The sequence below is a fragment of the Chinchilla lanigera genome, unplaced genomic scaffold (genome assembly GCF_000276665.1).
Source record: "Chinchilla lanigera isolate Chin_1 unplaced genomic scaffold, ChiLan1.0 scaffold00021, whole genome shotgun sequence".
Lineage (NCBI taxonomy): Eukaryota > Metazoa > Chordata > Mammalia > Rodentia > Chinchillidae > Chinchilla > Chinchilla lanigera.
The window spans coordinates 1,875,133-1,896,402 of record NW_004955422.1 but is presented as its reverse complement, the minus strand read 5'-3'; the positions used below and the strand labels follow the sequence as shown (position 1 = coordinate 1,896,402).

The 21,270-nt window shown below is 36.5% G+C and overlaps 1 protein-coding gene across 15 annotated transcripts in view; it reads right to left on the bottom strand.

Annotated features, from left to right (window-relative positions):
* The window catches only part of Phf21a (PHD finger protein 21A), a 188,482-nt gene that overhangs the window by 149,414 nt on the left and 17,798 nt on the right, over positions 1–21,270 (bottom strand). For 12 of the 15 annotated variants that reach the window (XM_013514025.1, XM_013514029.1, XM_013514028.1 and 9 more), the window contains 3 exons: positions 10,721–10,761; positions 9,034–9,145; positions 3,537–3,677 (listed from right to left, as the gene is read on the bottom strand). In XM_013514025.1, the coding sequence (XP_013369479.1) occupies positions 3,537–3,590 (54 nt within the window). In that variant the 5' untranslated portion in view covers positions 3,591–3,677; positions 9,034–9,145; positions 10,721–10,761. The remainder of the gene's footprint in view (positions 1–3,536; positions 3,678–9,033; positions 9,146–10,720; positions 10,762–21,270) is intronic. The other 3 variants (XM_005384053.2, XM_013514031.1, XM_013514030.1) reach the window with 1 other exon arrangement.

Here is a 21,270-nt window from a genome sequence, read left to right as displayed (position 1 = left end):
ACTATCCAAATGCCTAGCGACTTTAAACTGATGTGTTTATCAAAGCCAAGTCACTTTCTGTTGCATAAATGCAGCCATTTTTCACAAGGATGCACTTTATACCAATGATAAGCAAATACCGCAAACAGGCCAAATCTGGCCAACCACCTGTTTTTGTAAATAAAGTTTTATGGAACACAGCCACACCCATTTGTTTGTATATTGTCCATGGCTGATTTGCAGAGTAGTTGTGAAAGAGACTATAAATGACCTGCAAAGCCTAAAATATTTTGCCATCTGGCCCTTTTCAGAAAGTTTGCTAACATTGTTTATTTGTTTGTTTTGGTTGTTTTTGAAACAGGGTTTCACTATGCAGTTCAGGCTGACTTTGAGCTCATTTTGTAGCCCAGGCTGGTCTCAAACTCCCAACAGTCCTCCTGCCTCAGCCTCCCAAGTGCTGGGATTACAAGCGTGCACCACCACACCCGGCTTGTTTTGTCTTTTTTGAGACAGGGTCTCACTATGTAGTTCAGGTTGCCTCAAACTCACAGCAATCCTCCTATCTCAGCCTCCCAAGTGCTGGGATTACAGGCATGCGCCACTATGCCTGGTTTGCTAACCTGTTTTACATGTTTCACTCCATATGGAATAAATACTCTGAAACTTTAGAAACCCTCAAATTCATATACCATCAAAAAAGGGAAGGAAAGAAGCAATTTTCCCCAAAAGATGACCTACATTTTAATTTTTATTCAACATCAACTATGTATGCATTGCTGTATCTCCCACTTAATATGGAGAAAATGCAAAATACAAAAATATACTTTCCCCACAGCAATATCAGGTAGTTCCAAAACATCACTTCTATCTAGTAAAGTTGATTTCAGACTGATTTTATTCTCTAACTGGAAATGCAACAAAGGGTAGCTTTGGCCTTAATATTTAGTCAAAAGTATGTTCTGGCTTTGATCTCAACCTAATAATGAATCCCAATGCTCTTAATGGTATGTTGGGCATCCTGGTGTCATGATAAACGATCATGTAGTTACCTCACAGCCAATAAAGGTAACATCAGTTTTAAGAAGAACACATGTCATCTGGGTTTTCTGCTATTAATTTTTTTTCAAAAATATCAAGGTATTTACAGATGTAACTGGAGTACAATATTTTATATGCTTTATATGTTAAAATATTTTGGCATTTTTGACATCTACTAGATTTGCATAGAGCTCAGAGTTAGCATGGATGAGAACTTATAGGAAAGCTTCAAATTTTGACATAGAAATAAATGTTTATTATTACATAAGTATTATATCTGAATTAAGGACGAACACAAAATCTATTAAGTTTACGCTAAAAAAGCCCCAGCTAAATATACAGGGAAACAGACTGATAGTTAAATATGAATATTAAGAAAGAGTTCATGGTAAATTTTAAAAGAATACTATATCCCACTTGAGTCAACAAATATAATTTAAATTTTTAATTATATTTAAAAACTAGAGGTTAAATTTTTCTTAATTGTAATGTTTATAAAATCAGTAAGCCTGAATTCAAAATATAAAACAAAGTAATATTTAAGAACTGTATTTAATTTAGTAATTATGTTCAATTTAGGTCAAGTCTTTCAAGAAAAGTTTATTTGGGGCATGTCTGAGTCTTGTGAGAAGGAACTGAAAACATAACATTAACTTGGCAATCTCAATGTTTCTTGAGAAGGAAAAAGTACAAAATTCATATCTAACATCACAGAACTACCACAGATCCACACACATTTCAGACTGATTGCTGTATTCCCAAAATCCATTCTATGGTAATATCGGCTTTAAATAAATTGTGAGTTAAACTTTCATTACTTGGCACTGAGATAAACTGGGCATTCAACACATCTCTATGTTAAGACACTTTCATCCAAGAAAAAGATAAGCTTTCTTTTATAAACAAATTTTATTCGCTTCTATCATTACTAAAATCAAGACCAAATAAAATAAAATGTGTACAAATTAAATACACTAAAAGAAGCCTACTTGTACAAGACATGCTGCTACTGAGGAAGAGTTTAACAAGGTCCAAAGTAGTGGAAAGGATTTCTGCACATATAGATTTGATGTTTTTAAAATTATATTTTATATATAGATGTGTGTGTGTGTCTGTGTGTGTCTGTGTGTCTGTGTATGGACATAAAATGCCTTTGAGGCCTTCCTGTAAGTGCTTACCCACACTAACTCTGGTCAATGTGCAAATCTAACAGATGTCAAAAATCTAAGCTATCTTCTAAAATAGCTTCAGAAATTAATGTTGAATTAGATTATTCAGATTAAAAAAAAGAAAGAAGCTATACCTAAGAACAAAAAACTTTAAAAAGTAGCTTCTAAGCCAGGTGTGGTCGCACACTCCTGTAATCCTAGTACTTGGGAAGGTGATGCAGGAGAATCACTGAGTTCAAGGCCAGCCTGGGCTACACAGTGAGGCCACAGATCAAAAACAATAAATAAAACAAAAACAAACAAAAAAAGAGCTCGCAGGCCAGGGATATAGCTGACTGGCCTAGCAAGTACAAAGTCCTGATTTCAATCCACAACATGGTTCCCCCCCAAAGAAAAGCCAAAAGCTTTCCTTCTCTCTACTCCCATGTCTCCAATTATTACATATTCAGAATTAAGATTAATCAGCTCACTTTGGAGTACCAAAGATTATGTATGTGTGTGCTTGTATGTGTGTCTTAAACCTAATGACCAATTAATGTAAAAAAAGATACAAAACAGTATTTACACAATAAATGTTAATAATTTATTTATGGATAGGTTTTGTCTTGATTATGCTTATTATATATATTCATATAATATATAAAATTATTTTATTGAGACAATTTGTTGCATGATAGAAACATATTACACAATTATAACATAGTTTATTTATACATTTTTATAATTATAAATTTTTAAAGTTTGTTTAGGTACATAAGGTAAGAACTGTGAAACTTTAAAACAGTATCTGTGAAAGGAACTATCAAAGATTGCAATCAAGGCATAAATTGAGTCAAACAATGAGTCAAGACTTTAATGTATATGGTGATACATGGAAGTTGAACTAAACAAGTCTCATTATTTAAAATGCAAGAGTTTTACCATATGAAAACAGTCCTCCAAGTGAATGCCCCCCTAAAATAAGCAAAAAAATAGATGTTTTTTGTAATACCTCTGGGATATGAAAATCGTATTTTACTAAATATGGGGGTTGGTGGCTCTGGGGATTAAACTCTGGGGCACGGCGCTACATCCCCAGCCCTTCTAATGTTTTCAGCCAGGTTCTCGCTGGATTGCTCAGACTGGCATGGCACATGCGGCTGTGCAGTTGTGCACCACCACACCCCGCTCCTACTGAAGCCCTTCGAAGTAATATCAGTACATTTGCTGAATACTGACGAAAGGCAGATGACATGATTCCTAGACAACTGTCTTAAAGAGGATGTAAAAACTACTAAATCCAGAAATGGGCCTATTTACTAATTTTAGTTATTTAATAACAATGTGAGAGAGGCCAATAATGCAACATACCTGATGAACCTGAATTTCCACTTTAAGAGCCTCCTGGAGAGTCTGCAACTCCATTCTCTACCTTCTCCACTTTCTCTTATGTCTGCTAATTCTACAGTTTCTTCAGCCTCCGTTTAAAATAACAAACTCTTCTTGCTGCAGCTGTAGAGATCACAAAATGTTTTGTACCATTACACTGAGAATCAAGAAAATGTGTTAAATAAAATAAGTTAGTCAAGAAAATTTGATTTTTTTTAACACAGGGGGAAAAAAAAAAAACAAACATTTTTTTCCAAAATAATTCAGTACCAAATTTTTTGGGTTTCATCCTTTGAGTACCTGCCTACAGAGCACACTTCAAATAACTAAGGAAAGAAAAACCATAACAAAAAAGTCATGGTGGTGCAAACATCTAAGTACCCACTCCTGCTCAGCACTGCGCTACATACTGCAAAGTATCTACATATCTGCCTGGTTCAGTCTAATAATGAAAGGCACTTCCTGCTTTACAATGGACGTCATTATCTTCCCAAATCTGCCAGTGCATCTCCAGCTATACACATACAACTGCGTATGGAGTTAGCGCCAAAGTCTAGTTCCTGATGATCAAGGCCAACACCCAACCTGGCCTTCCTAGCCTCCGTTCAGTAGTACCACACTTAAAATTAAAATGCCTAATTTTTCTTTTAATTTTTTTCTTCTCTTAAATGTGAACTTGATTTTAGGTACTCTACCAAAGCAAAAGCCTTTTACTGCTTGAATAAATTTAAAGTTTACCTCAAATCTCTTTTCTTCCCTGTACTTGCTAGAGCTGCTTTTTAACATTAAGAAACAACCAGAAAGCCAGAAGAACCGCTGTGTTATATTAATACAATGAGAGTCAAAATATACACATTTTCAAAAAATTTACCACTGGATAAAGTACACATTTAACCTAAATTTTCAAAAAAAGTCCTCTGAAAACTTTTAAGAATTATAGTGGAATCATTAACCACAGAATAAATTCTTATGAATATTAGTTTTTATTATATTTGCTTAAAACATTAGTGACAATCTTGCCTCTAAGGCTTATAACTACATTACATAATATCAAAATATTCTAGTCCAGAAAAGAAAAATTTTCCAATGTGCAAGATTCCTTCAAAGTTAATTTGTGGAGGCTAGGAAAGATTTACCATACATGATATTGTTAACCAAAAAATTTCATAAAAGCAATATATTTAAGAGAGAGAATTTGGAGATAGAAACATATTCTGATGAACAAACCTGTATTTTTGCTATTTTATTACATTTTTGAAATCTTTGGAACTATAATAACTGACTCAAGTGACTGAGACCAGATTTTATTGATATATATAAGCTTATTTATATGTAATTGCTAAAGTTAAAATTATACAGTCTCTTTAATTTTAAACACTAAAGTAATGTTCCTACACAAATTCTTTTTTTTTTTTTTTTTGGTTTTTCTCCGGTACCGGGAACCGAACTCACGACCTTGCCTTTGCCAGGCAGGCGCTTTTGCCGCTGAGCTAAATCCCCAGCCCCCCTACACAAATTCTTAACGTATATATTACAGTTCCGTTTGAAAAGAGTATGTGGGGTTTTTTGGGAGGGGGAGCTGGAGTTTTTTAGTACCGGGAATCGAACTCAGAAACTTGAGCTTGCCAAGCAGGTACTGTGCTACTGAGTTATGTCCCCAGCCCTCAGTATATGGTTTTAATTTCTGTCAGATTCTACCAGAAAACGTGTCCAAACATGATTACTTATAATTTTTGTTAAATCAAGAGTCACCTGAAGTTGAAGGAACAGTTTCAAAAACAGAAAGGCATATTTTATTCTTCCGGTGTTAACATATTAATACCATAGGCTCAAGTGAACCCATAAAAACTAAGGAAACAAACAGCAGGTTAAAAACAGAACGTACAATACACTTGAGAAAAAGTTCATATTATTTATATAGCTGGGGCCTCACAAATTAATAAAAATCTGTGGAAAAGTAATTCATGGAAATGGAAATAAGAATGACCAACAAATGTGAACAACATCTATCTTCAATAATAATGGAAATATAAATTTTAAGAAGCCAAGTTTTGTTTATCAAACTGAAAACCTGTATAAATAATAGTACCATGAACTGTCCAGAATTTGTTTGATAACACTTTGTAATTTGTTGGTGGTTATCTCTGGGTAATAGCACTGGGAGTTACTTATAATACTTTCTTCTTTGGGGGGTATTGACATTGTCAAAATTTTCCATAAAAATGCCTGCGGGTTTTTTTTTTTTTTGTCTTTTTTGAGACAGGGTTTCATTATGCAGTTCAAGGTGGCCTTCAACTCACTTTGTAGCAGGTTGTCCTTGAAATCACAGCGATCCTGCTGCCTCAGCTTCCCAAGTGCTGGGATTACAGGCATGCGCCACCACACCCAGCCTTTTTAAGTAAGAAAAAGTTAAGTGAGCATGGACAGATAAAACATTAGAAAATTTTGTACTGATCAAACAAAATGCTCAGGAAAAGAAAACGTATAAGCAGGGTTTAACCTGGACACTCTAAATGTCAAAGAGGCCCTGCACGTTAATAAGCCCGCAACTCAAGTTAATGAGAAGCTGACAGCTTTTACTTCCTCCATCAGACTGTTGTCTGCTTATTAGAGACATACAAAGGCATGAAGTTTTATTTGGCAAGGACTCTAAATGCCAATTACCCATTTTATTTCAAAATAAAAGTGAAGGGTTAAAAAAGGTAGTGACTATTTATAGAAAAACTTACTAAGGATTAGAATATTCATCTGAAATCCTCCTTCCGTTGTGGTGTTTGTCTGTTCATTTGTTTGTTTGTCTCTGTTTTATGGCACTAGGGATTGAGCCTGGGGCTCTGTGCATGCTGGGTAAGCACTGTACCACTGAGCTACACTGCCAACCCAGAAATTTCTATTTCTGGATGTCAACTGTAAGAGACCAGTTGCTGCCTAAAGGAACAAATTATAAACATTTATAGTTTACAAAGGTAAGGCAAGAACGTATTGACTATTTTAAGAAACATTTTGGGATCTTAGACAATTTCATGAAGCCATCATCTGAATACTATCTAGGGCAATTTTTACCATCAAAAGAAGCATTATTTCTAAATTTATGAAAATGACTTACTACATTTTGATCAATTTTATTAAGTTAGAGATAGCAAATCAGTTGCTATAAGGAGAATATAAAAGACATACTTTATTCAAGTATAATACCATCTACCTGCCAGAGCTCTGCACCAAGGAGCTCTGCCTAGCATAATACACCAGTGTTTACACTCGTCACAACTGTGCGTATCAAGCCACTGGGATACTTAATGGCCTCACACCTCTAAATAACAAAAAGCAAAACATAAAAACCACACACACACACACACACACACACACACAAGGAAACAAACATCCCCATAAGCCAAACAAAAGCAATTATCAAATCCCACTAGCCAGGTATAGTTGTGAACATCTATAATCCCAGCACTCTGGGAGGCTGAGGCAAGAGGATTACAAGTTCCAGCTCACCCTGGGTGATTTATCAGTTTAGGACCCTCTCTTGAAAAATAAACAAACAAGTAAGTAAATAAGGGGTGGGGATGTAACAGTGTGACAGCCCTGAGTTCAATCCTCAACACCAAAAAACACCAAAAAACAAAATACAACACCTCACTAAAAAATGCTATTGTGATATCCATACTTGACCTTAGCGAAAAGGCTGAGAAACAACTACAGTTATGATATCTATAAAGAACATTCAACTGTTCCCCAAATACAAACAAATAAAAAAAATACTTCACACTTCACTTAGTCACAGTGTAACTACAGTACTCTCACCCTCAGAGAGTTTGTTTCGTTACAGGGAAGATAATATCACCCATTCTTAGGACTGTTGTATGAAAAGCTTCTTGTAAGCTGTAAGGTTTTATGTGATTCTTGACATATTTAACTCTTCAAATTCTGTACTAAAATTTTGCATTCGAAGTGTATAACAAAACTTCTCAACATACCTATCTCTACAATGTAGGCTTTGCTATTCTAGAAGTCTCTAAAACGGGGCAGGGGCAGTTTCTGTGTTTCTGAATAGTTTTGCTTGGAGATAGGTGACATCAGGTCTTTTGTTATGATTATGATAACCTGGAGGAAAGCTCTGGTTTTAGTGCCAAGAAATCTTTTGCTTTATTACTAAATTGATACAAATCTTGCTCCAATCAAAACTCTGCCGGATTACCCACAATTATAACTAACAGTAAGTCTGTGACAGTGTACCTCAGATTGTTCCTAAAAACAGCTTGCTGTTCTCTATACCATCCACGTATTTGTTATAAAATTTTTTGTGCCTATATTCTCAGACACAATGTTTAAAGAAGGTCTAATTGCTTCTAAGTAGGAAAAAGTAAAATCATGATACGTCTCTATATATTTACATCTTGTTCAATGCCTAACATTCAGACACCAGGTTTCACCCTGTCCAAAATATTTCTTAACATGTAGCTAACATACAGTGAGACAAAACTAGTAGTGCTAAAAAATTACCATGGATGCTAAAAATAATACAATTATTTTATACTTATTGAAGAAGTTAACCTTTATTAACATAAATGACATTTTAAAACTTACTGTTCTTATTGTTTAGGAATTTTCAACACACCCTGCCTTGTTTTCATGGTGGTGTTTTTTTGGTGACACTCCACAGATCAACAGAAAATGTTCCTCCACAAGCGCCCATGAATCTTGATTTTAGAGGCTACCCACCCCTTGCATCTGGCAAGATCGTTATGCTCAAACTCTGGTACGGCAGCAGTTAACAAAAATCACTACACCTAGTTAGATGTTTCTAAACGCTTAAGAGTTAATGCTGTATGATAGTATCTACCTTCCTTTTGACTGTTCAGATCTGGTAGGGTGGGGCAGGTCCTCATTTTTCAGAAAAGGAACACCTATATGTCCATACCACGCAGCCCATGGCTCTACAACATTCTGTGCCGGGCCAGGCCAGGGTTCCCCGCCACACGTTCCTCCACAGGTCTGTAGCACTGGCCTACATCTCTCCCTCCCTGGCAGCGTTCACCCAGCAGTTTCGCCCTCAGCTTCTGTGGCCCAGGCTGTCTGCATACATGTGTTCCTCCCATCTTCACAGAAATCAGGCATGTCCACTGAAACTATCTCAACCACTGAACAAGATGAACACCAAAGTAAATGCTCACATTTATAGAAATTCAAAGTGAAGAGGGCTGAGAGTAAAGTGTGTAATAGCATAGTGACAATGAGACTAAATTTTAGAACTAGTTGCCACATTTACCAAAATGTTAATAGTTTTCCAAAGTATAAAAGTATCCAGACAAGCCTGGCCAGAATCTTATAAATATACACCACACAGAGGACAACACAGAAGGGTGTGGTGGGCTCAGCATAACCAATAAATACTTAATAGAACTTATGGGAGATAACTTCAAATCAATTAAGGAAGAACTAAGGATTAGAGCTATACAAAAAAGGAATGGGTTACCTTATGAGGTAGTGGGCTCCCTGTCATTAGAAGTATTCAAGAATGCTGCATATCATATCCCCCTCTTGGAGATTCACAATGCACATTAGCATATTAAAGGTTCTGAGAAGTCCTGCAGTAAAGAAACCTGTTTAACTTTGTTTAACGCAGTGTTTCCCAAATTATATGACCACAGAACCCTTCCTCCCACCCCATCCCCACCTTGGTAATATTTATTCAGTTTCTGTGGAACTAGAATTTGTCAGAATACATTACAGAAAATAATGACCTGCTTTTTTAAATGTAGTAATCAATATGTACCTGAATAAATAACAACCTGTCAGGGATACAGTAAAAGAAATGGCCACACAAGATAGAAGGCTGGATGAAAAGGCCCTTACATCCCCTTCTTTAACATTCATTCTGATTCTGAGCCAGGTGTGGTGGCGCACACCTGTATTCCCAGCACTTTGGAGGTTGAGGCAGGAGGATCGCCATGAGTTTGAGGCCAGCCTGGGCTACATAGTGAGTTCAAGGCCAGCCTGAACTACATAGCAAGACCTTGTCTCAAAAAACAAAACAGAACAAAACAAAAATTCTATGATTCTAACACACCACAGAGTAAAGGGGCTGTAGGATCTTGTTTATTTTAGAAGATTCCCTAAGAGAAAGGCCAATGGAATTAAAAAGTAAAATGCACAGTTAGCTAGTTCATGTATCTCCCCTTTCGTGTTCAAAGCCCAATCCCTGAAAGGTAAGAGAGGTATCTCAAGGACTATAAGTTATCAAAAAGAAACCCTAACCAAATATCTACTGTACCTACCCTTTTCACTTATATTAATTACTACTTGAGAGAGAGGATTTTTTTAAAAAGCAGTCTTGTATTAGAGGACTACACTATTCCAGCTATCTTGTTTAATTTTTTTTCATAATACACACTCTCCAAATAAGGTTAATAATTACTTGATGCTTAGTCACTAGACTGCCCTGTATAATCTCTGATCTTGAATTAGACATTCAAAGAAATGATTAAGTGTGATGAGTTAAAGCCATTATAAAATCTATTAAAACAGATATTAGGAAAAAAAATGCCCTACACTGCTACATTTTTCTCTCTCTCCCTCTCTCTCTCTCTTTCTTCCCACCTCCCTCTCCCTCCTTCTTTCTCTCTCTAGTTTTCCCCGAAAATTATATAAAACAACACACTAAAAACATGGTCTCACACATGAAGCCAATACCATACTAAGAATATAAATACTTAACAGTTGTGAATTTCAAAGTCAAGATTTTCACAGTTACATTAACGTAGCCATTCTACACATATACTAAGGACATCAAATTAAACAGCATACTAAGTAATACAAAACACAGTGGGAAGCTTAACTTTTGAATGTACTGACTTTCAAATTGTCAGTCCTAACTATTTCATTAAAGACATTTTTGGCCAAGGGGACCTTTACATTTTAACAGGTTATCAATGCAGAACATGCAAGCCTAGCAGTATTAAGAGAAGCACAAATCTATTTGAGAGACGGCTATGTGAAATTAAACAAAAATTTCCTTTTAGTCAGTGCAAGCATCAAAGCCTTATTTCTGGGAGAAAGCCTTTTTTGAGCAAACAACAACAACAACAACAAAACGCCTGAATATTTGAATTATTATCCAGCTAGGATCAAGCATATTCTGCCTGCCCAGAGAAAGTACTTACCAATTTTGGGGACACTGGCTCTCCTTCACCTCTCCAGCCCCCTATAACAGAAGGAGGGGAAAAAATGGAATTAGATCACAGATTTAGGACATGTTCATTAAAAGCTGAAAACTCAGACTTCTATCTGATTTTAGGAAAGAACTAAACCACAAGCCTTCAAATGTTAAAATGCAAAAAGAAAAAGGAAAGTTTTTATAGTAAAGAAAGAATGCAAGACCAGTTTAATTTTGGTTTTATCATAGTTTTTCAAGACAAGGGCCAGGTGTGGCGGCACTTGGGAGGCTGAGGCAGGAGGACAGCCGTGAGCTCAAGGCTAGCCTGAGCTACACAGTGAGTTCAAGGCCAGACTGGACTACATATTGAGACCTTGTCTCAAAATGGAACAAAACAAAAAACTAAATCAAGACAAGGAGAAGAAAGTACAGTTAACACTTGAACAATGGGGGGTTGGTAATTGGGAGTGAGGAGTACAACTCCCTCCCAAAGTCAACAGAGTATAACTTTTGACTCCTCGAAAACTTAAAAGAGTAGATTAACACATTTTAAATATTATCTGTACTGTACAAAAATCCAGTGAAATGTAGGTGATAACTACAAGATAAGCAATTTACTGGAGAGATGAACTGCTCGCACGGAGATGATTAACGCCTCGCAGTGTTTTCAGCGGACACTCGCAACACCTGAGCTCTCACACCACACAGCAACAGGAGGGGCCTGTGAGATCGTTCCAACAGGACAGTGCGCACCATGGTGCATTTAAGGCAGGCATGATTTAATACGGCCTGTTTATGTTTGCTGACATTTCTCTTGACCGTAAATGGTTTCATGTCTTAACTTTTATGATAGATGTGTGTATATTTAATAGTAACAAATGATAAAATATTTATTTACATGTATCTTACACATTTGTGACATTTCTCTAACTATTTTTCAGTATTTCTAGGATGTGTAATTCAATTGTTTTTCAAATTGTTACAAATCTCAAAAAAAAAAAAAAATTTGCCTATAAGTGGACCTGGGCAGTTCAAATCCATGTTGCTCAAGGTTCAACTACAGTTGACAGTTTTTCTTTTCTGAGAAACATAGAAATGATATACACCACATCTAAGTAACACACAACTGTATCTTTATCCGCCACAAATGACCTTCACTGTTTACTGCTCTATATTTACAAATTAAGCTAGCATTATCTGTCCATACTTTGGTCCACTTAAAAGGTCATCTTCTAATTAATCTTGATATGCATTTGTCTTATATACAGCTTTAAAATTCACTGCATTATATAATGCATAAAATAATAGATACACATGTAAATACATAATTACAGTCAGAATTTAAACTCTTCATTTACATTCTTAATAACACCTTACCACTTTAAATTGTAAACCACATACACAAAAGTCATTTTTTTTTCCTCTGTGCCACATGTCTAATCAGTGATAAAGCCAGAAAGAAAATCAAGGTTTTGGTATCCAAAGCCAGTATCAGGAAACAAAAATTGGAACTTTGCCCCTAATATTTTAGCATTAAATTATTTAAACTCCACGTGTCATGCTCTGCAAAGTGCCTTCCCTATGCTCTAAACATCGTATGTTTGTCAACTGATGTTACTCCAGTTGTGTCCCTTTTCCTCAAGGGATACTTCACAGAACTTTCACATCATTCAAATTATAAACCTTTGTTTAATCAAGTACAATTATATCAAACACACAGTAAAATTAGTTAAAAGGGCTCCAATTCATGCAGTTATCATTCACTTACAAAATAAATTCACTGGGCATGGCAATCCACACCTGCAATCCTAGCTTTTGGAAGGCTGAAGCAGGAGGATCCCCTGGGCTACACTGTGAGTTCAGAGTTGGCCTAAACTACATAGCAAGCCCTTGTTTCAAAAAAAAAAAAAAAATTCAATTTGATGTTCTATTCTGCCTTTTTTTCAGCACTAGTCTTGTTTAAAGTTGTCAGGTCCAATTATATGACGTTTTAATCAACTCAATCAGAATGATTCCCAATTAAAAGAAAATTCACATAGCCTATAGTGATACAATTATTAAAAGTAGATTCCTAACACTACAGTTACCTACAGGACTCTGTATCTCAAAAAATACCTAAATAGTACAAGGTGCATAGTAAATGCTTGTTAAATTGATAAACTGACTGAATGGACACTTATGCTGTTACAGGCTTCTCTTCTCTATTAGGACTTTCTTTTTAACTCCTTCAGGATAAAGATAACTCATGTGCACCTATTGCCCACAGCACTGATTGTAACATGAATGACTTCTTCTTTTTTCTTTTTTTTTGCGGGGGGGGGGGGGGGGGGGGTTCCGGTACCAGGAATCGAACTCACAACCTTGCGCTTGCCAGGCAGGCACTGTGCTGCTGAGCTAAATCCCCAGTCCCCGTGAATGACTTCTAAAACTATTTTTATCCATACTGTTGACTAGGAAGTAAATTTTAGGTAAAGACTGATAAATTGAACTAAACTAAGAATTTCTGTTCATCCAAAACAAAACAACAAAAACTAGTGAGAATGAGAAAGGAAGTTACAGGACTGGAGATGATAATTGTAATACATATAACCAACAAAGGCACATATCCAGAATTATAAATATGTAGAAACTCAAAGTGATCAGGATAGGATGGCATTTTAACTTCTATTTATACAGCATCTGAGAAAGCATGATCACATGAACTTTTCTCAAAAGTCATATTCAATTTGGCAGCACAATTTACAGAGATACTTTATCTCCAGGGCATTATATCCAAAACTGTGTAGCAGAGACAATCCTCAATGAATGAACAGTTTTACCATGAAGCCACAATATCAAGAAACTGCTCAGAAAAGGACTTCTAGGGACTATGCGCAGAAGTACACAGGAAAGTGGACCCTTCAAGGTTAAGCAACTTCCTCAAAGGTCCCTCAGCTTCCAGCAGCTGGTGGCGCAGCTAGAGAAGAGCTTTCAGGCCCTTAGTTGCCTCTGACCAACCTCCCTTTCCCACTACCCTTCACTTGTGCTTAAGTTACTCCTCAAAGAAACAAACTACAACAATCCTAGGAAACACTTTTGGAAAAGTCTGCATATGAAGTTTTAAGGAAAAATCACTCAAACCATCTAGGACAGATTTTAAAATTTGAAATTCTCGCCAGGCGTAGTGCCACACACCTGTAATCCTAGCAGTCAGGAGGCTGAGGCAGGAGGATCACTGCAAGTTCAAGACCAGCCTGGGCTACAAAGTGAACTCAAGGCCAGCCTGAACTGCACAGGGAAACCCTGTCCCAAAAAGACCAAAAAAAATTTTAAAAAATAAAATCTAAAATTCTTTATTAAGGGACACCCCATGAGTGGGCTTCAGAGAGGTCTGTCACCAAAATGGTACTAAATTATGTACGTGTGAGCCCACGTACGGTGCTCAAGGAAGACAGTTCACAGCTCTGATCAGATTTGCAAAAAGGTTCATATACACCAAAAGAGTAAATTATTTTTAAAACCATTCTTTTTTTTTTTTTTTAAGGGGCTCAATATTGAGAATTGAACTCAGGGCCTTCACACGAAGCTAAATCCCCAGCTCTTTTCTTTTCTTTTAATTTATTGAGCAGGATCTCACAAGTTTTACAGGCAGGGCCCAAACATGCATTCCTCCTTCCTCAAACTTCCAGAGTGCTGGAACTAAGGACTAGTGATTCTCAAACACTGCACTTGAACACCCAAATGTTTCCTCTGAAGACTGATTAAGTGGCTATCACTTGATAAAAGAAGAAAAGCTAATATTTCATTTCTATAATTTAATAAGGCTGAGTGGCAACAATACTTCATATATAAACAGTATCTAAATCTAAAATGCAAGTTTGATTTCATGTGAAGCTGATTTAGAAGTCCACTTAACTTGTTTTTCACATACATTTCACACTTGTAACTAAGGCTGTTCAAAACTTTACTTGCTTAAAAATTTTAAATGTAAATTTGTTCTTGAAAAATCTATTCAAAAAAGTAAATTGTATTAAATGAAATTATTTTTGCTTTTAGAGCTAAATGTTATTTTACTAACGTAACTTCACACCATTTTTTTGTAAACTGAAGACTGTTCACCTTTCCAAAACTTCACAGGTACGTACTTTAATCAGAGCTGGCAAAGAAACAAATCATTCAGATTTCTGATATGGTTATAAAATTTAAGATATTATAAATAAATCGAAGTATTAATAATCACTTCCTAAGTACTTTTTGTAAAGTATCTAAAACTTTGCATAGAGAGAATCTATATTAAATAAATTTTGCAAAGAAAAAGTTTTAACATTAGATCATTTTTAAATTAGGCTAAAATTTAATTCACTCCCACTAACTAAAAAATTCAAATGATTAAGTTTATAGCCTGTGCTCAATCATAAATTTTGATAAGGGACTAGAACAGTACAGATAATTGTCATTCAAAGACACTTTATAATGTCACCTTACCCAGAAGATTCAATCTCCTCTCTTCCCCTACTGTACCAAGCCTACAATAGTCCAATAACTGAGTTTCATATACAATAGCTTTACTGCTTTTTATCTGCCCTTCTTAACTTCCAACAGAAAATACTGTATAATAAATTTGAAAAGTAAGTGGCTAGAGGGAAATGCAGGATCCCACTTAACGAGGTGAAGTCCTTCAGGTCCGATCTCTCTGGCCCTCTCACTGACATGCCTCCAGCACTTCTTCCTTTAATCCCATGAAGCAATCTATTTCCCTCCTGTCATTACTGAATCATTTTGTTCCAACCTTTAAAAATAAATAAAAGAGCACTGACTGCAAAATAAAACAACTCCCATGACACCATAGCCTCCTCCAGCAACTGTCCCATGTTCCCACTTATCACAAAGCTCCTGTAAAGAGTTAACTACCCTTTCCATCTCTTATTCTTCTCTATTTCCCTAGCCAGCCCATTCCACTAGGGCTTCTGCCTCCGTCCACTCCTATCAAGACCACTGATGACCCCTATTTTGCTAAAGTCACTAGTGAAGTCTCAGTCCACACTTCACTGTTCAATCAGCATTATATGATCTATTTGACCATTCTTTCCTTTTTAAAAACCCTTCCCTCTCTTGATTCTCAGGACACCATCCTCCAATTTCTCCTTAACCTCCCTGGCACTCTTTTTCTTTTGCTGGTTTCTTCTCAACTGCAAGGTCTCAAAAGTTGAATGACCTAGGGCTCAGTTTCTGGATCTCTTCCCCTTAGAAGATCTCACACAGCTTCATAGCTATAAAAGGAGCCATACACTGGCAATTCCCAAATTTTTATCTCCAGCCCAGACTTTTCCCTGAATTCCAAACTCAAATATCCAATGACCCACTCAACACTTGTCAAAGTGGTATCTCAAGCTCCAGAAGTCCAAAACTAAACTCCTGACTACCTATCTCCCAACTGCTTCCTCAGACTCACTCATATCTCAGTAAATGGTGAGCTCATTCCTTCAGGCAAAAAATGCTGAGTCATCAGACTGCTGTTTGGTCATAGCCACATCCAGCCCAAGAGCTAAGCATGTTGCCTTCACCTTCAGAATACACTGATTTTGTCCATTTGTCTCAGCCACGCTAACACATAATTGGTCAAACTCACCATCATCTTCTGTGTGTGTAGATGTGTGTGTGTGTGTGTGTGTGTGTCTGTTTGGTACTGGGGATTAAACACAAGGCCTTTCCACTACATCCTCAGAACCCCCCATCTTCAAAATTTTCAGATAAGATGAATAGATGCACACATACGAACACACACACACACAAATACACACAGAGATAATGCATTGTACAGGTTGTTCTCAATCCTAAATCAGGATCACAAATAACGTTAAAAAAATATAGATTCACAGGTTCTCCCCCTTAAAGATTCTGAATTCAGTATGTCTAACTTGGAGCCCAGATATTGTTTGTTTTGTTTTGTTTTTGTAAGTTCCCCCAGAAGATTTTGATAGGCAGCCGGGGTTAGGAACCACTCCCTGCCTTATAGTGTGATCCACTCTCCTTTAGTACTTAGGAGAGTGGACTCTCAAATAGCCTAAAACTAGAATGGATATTTCAGATTACAAGATCCATACCTTCACTTCAGAGAGGAACCTAAGTTCAAGAAGTCTAGCAAGGAATGGTGCTGCATGCCTATAATCCCAGCACCTGGGAGGCTGAGGCAGGAAGATTACTGCAGGTTTGCAGCCAGCCTGGGCTACACAGTAAGTTCAAAGCCAGCCTGAACTACACAGCAATACTCTGTCTCAAAAAAAAAAAAAAAAAAAAAAAGTCTAGATGACTAGCTAAAATCTTATAAAAATGAGATAAAGCACAGCCTAAAACCCAGATTGACAGCTCTCAATCTGGGAATTCTTCCATTAGACTATATATAAATAAAAATAATAAAATTGCACAGTTCACAGACAAGTGTAGTAACAGTGATCATTTCATTCTTGACTAGTGATCGAAGTGTCTAAACTCTGAAACAGTGCATATTACCTTCTATATGACGGGAAAATGTGGGACATTCTAGCTGACAAAAGACTTGGAAGTCAAGGTAACGGTAGGAAGGCTTCTGAGTAAAAAAAGAAAAATTTTACTAAGTCCTTTTACAACATGCACAAAAACCATTAAAATCATTTATTTTGTGGCTAAAATAATTTGAGTAGTAGCAGAAATAAACAGAAAAAAATAAATCTTGTTTCATCATGCAATAAAGTACAAAAATCTTTATTTACAAGCTTCTACAGCTTATAGAACTGCATGTTTTGAAGCTAATCATAACGAAAACTTAATTACAGATCCGATTCAGTAAATGACTCTATATCCCAAGACAACTCAAACTCTATCCTAATACTCAGTTAACCTAAAGACCAAAACTCTTGCGATCAACAACAAAAAAACAACTCAGTATCCACGAGGCATTATAAAAGAGTTTGGGCTTATCTTGGTGTACAGGGATTTAAGCAAGTGCCTCTATTAACACTAATGGGAGTTGTGCACACAAACCCTAAGCACCGAGGAGGAGGAGAATGCCCAGCACTGCATCTGTGAAAACCCTTTCTACTGCACTAACTCAAACTACTGGGACTTCTCTCAAAAATGGCATAAAAGACCCAAATTCCCATGTCTCTAGAGCACAAAGATAATTCAAATAAAAGACACCAAGGAAGGTCACTGGTAAACATCAGATTTAAAAATATACAAGAAAAAGATAAACTAAAAACTAATGAAATTTAATAACATTAACATGCACACAGGAAAATAGTGAATTCCTACAGATAAAATATCTCACATAAAAACAAGTTCAACAGGATTAAAACAATCAATTTTTTATGAATTAAAGCACAATAAACCCAACTGCAGCTTATCCAAAGAAACAAACACATGCACACACACAAACTAAAACTCTTCCCCTGCTGGAGCTAGCCTAAGTGTACTACAATCTTTGCTTTTAAACATAAGAAAACTCCTGCCGCACTGATAGCCAAGAAAAATCAGAGTACTTCTAGACAAATGGATAATGATCACAAGCTGCCAAGGACAACCAAAACTAACTAAATAAAAATCATAGCACCTTATCGTGCTCCATCCTGCCTTCCCTCACAATATAGCACTGCTGTACTCACCAGGCTGGAAAATGAGCAGGTGCCTTTCAGGCTATGGAAAAATTAGTTACACACACACACACACACACACACACACACACACACACACACCCTAAACACAAACACAAAGGGGAATGATATTCTTTCACTTGAAGGGGCTATAGAAATGCAAGGCTTTGCTACAGGCCTAAAAAATCTAGAGTAGGCCTTGCCGATGAAGTGAAGAAAAAGCCAAGGTTTATCCCAAATCCACATTTCAAAGACTAAAAGAATGAACAGTTATTTTAGTTAAAAGGCTTTGGCAACACTCCACTTCTTAAAAGGGAAAGAGAAATTAAGACTTTCCCTGTTTCCATCCCCAAAGAAAATTAGAATCTTTTTCTCTCTGACTACACAGGTTTAGCAATACAAATAAAGAACCCTGACTTCAGGCCTAAACACTAAAAATGGTTCCATGAAATTTACACTAAAAAAAAAAGATGTCTTCCAACATATGGATTCTTTATCATCACTGCTATCATTAATGAACATTTACCTTTTTAATCTGTACTTTGAAATGTCAAAGAGAAACTGAAACAACTACAATAATGCTGGGAATTTGAACTTTTGAAACAAAAACCACAAAAAACCAGGAATCTAAAGCATAAAGCCTCAATCCTGCTGGTAAGAGGTCTTAAAACTTGAAAGTGAAAGCAATATAGACCTCAAAAAGAAGTTGTTTGCTTGATATTAATGCTAGCCTTTAAAACCAAAAATATGTTCTGTTACAGAAACTGAAATCAGGGCTTCCATTAACCTTGTTTAAAAAAAAAAAATCCCATGAGCATGGATTTTTTTCCCTAAGTCTCTTCATCAGAGCAGCATGGGGTCCCATTAGGCACCCTATTTTACTTCCACCTTATAAATAACGTTAGCTATTCGCTATTTCCATGGAAACCAAGTACAGAGAAACCCACTTAAATGAATACCGGTTAAAGGAATAAGTTTTATTTTAGAAAGGTTTCACCACTCTAGACAAACTCTACTAGGGAATACAGTACTACAAAGTCGTCTTAAGTATAATTTTTAAAAATATATCTTTCCTGTAGTGGGAGCTTATTAGGGTCCCATTAAATAAGTGTGCTCCTTGCACTAAATATGCCGAACAACATGGTAACATTAAAGATACATTTTCATTGCAGTACACAAGGGTTTCCATATACAACTTCTACTGACTAGGTTTCTTCATGCATTGGGGTGGAATAATTACCCCTATGGGTCTAATTTAAACTAATAAAGCCAAAGAAATTCAGAAATAGGGCTACCGTCACCTTGTAGTAACTAGTAATGAGCAGGCCCCACAACTGCAGGCCCCTGAATAACTTACCAGTCTAAAGAGGAGCAGACAAGGGAGCAAATAATTCCCACTCCTAACCCTCATTACTAGGTCTAAAGTTAGCAGGCAGTCAAAATTCCCTGTCCAAGAAACTATTTTACAACTTGTGTTCCCGAATACACACACTCAGGTTAAACAGAAATAGAATGTGCACAAGTACACAAGTAGATACCAAGTGCAAAACAAGAGCCAGTGATTTACAACCCTAAATCACACATGGCACCCTGCACATGCTAGAAACAAGCATTACTGGCTCCTACTAGAAAAGTTACAGATAGGCACATGTACAAAAAAATGCAACTTATTTTTAAGAACAGTAAATTGAAAAACTAATAATTCCTTAAAGACAGATGGGGTAAGAAAAAAATCTCTCCTGGAGAGAGTTCTTTATTAAGTTAACAGTGGGTCAGACATCTTCAATAAGCTAAAGGACAAATGAAAACCTTATTATTTTTTTTTTGTTTGTTTGTTTGTTTTTTTTGGTTTTGGTTTTTCTCCGGTACCGGGAACCGAACTCACGACCTTACGCTTGCCAGGCAGGCGCTTTGCCGCTGAGCTAAATCCCCAGCCCCTTGAAAACCTTATTATCCTAAGAGGGACCACCAGTTTAAATTGTATGCAAGCAGTTAACATCCTCACACACTTTTTCTTTCAATATATCGATGCATCTATTTGCTCTGCATGTTTGAAAATATAAAATTATTTTCTTAGTATGTTATATACACTAGAGACTGCCAACATGCTAGTAACTATCAAAGTTAGGTAAAAGGTACATGATTTGTATATTATCTACTCTACTTCTGCATGTATTTAAATTTCCATAAAAAAATTTATTAAAATTTTATGAAGTTAGGGCTCTAGCCAGGTGTGGTGGCACATGCCTGTAATCTCAGCACTTGGGAGGTTGAGGCAGAAAGTCTGCCGTGAGTTCACAGCCAGCTTGGGTTACACAGTGAGTTCAAGGCCAGTCTGAACTGCACACTGAGACTCTTTCTCAAAAAAACAGAAAGAAAGAAAGAAAAAAAAGAAAGAAAGAAAGAAAGAAAGAGGGAAAGAGAGAGAGAGGGAGGGAAGAAGGGAGGGAGGAAGGGAAGAAGGGAGGGAGGGAGGGAGGAAGGAAGGGAAAGAGAAGAAAGTTAAGACATCTCAAATATGTTTTTCTTCACGTATAATTAAACAAAGGATAAAAGGTCTGGTATAGAGCTCAGAAGCTACTGAATTTAAATCTAACATAGCTATTAACTCAACACATAACCACAATTTCCAAGTTTCTTACCAAACAATCACAGGAACCTGAAAAGGAAAGGGTCTGCTATTTTGCATATATCAACTAATGAAAGGTAAAAAGAGCAGTAACTGGGCATGGTGGTACGTGTCTGTGACCCCAGCACTTGGGAGATTGAAGGAGGGTTGCCGGTGAGTTTGAGGCCAGCTTGAACTACTTAGTGACACCCTGTCTCAACCACAACCTCCAAAAAAGGATCAATACATATCAATACATAATAACAAGGCATTATATCGTATCTTTCATTTCACAAACCAAAGGAAGAAATTCTAGTCCTCTCCATTAATTAATAAAATACA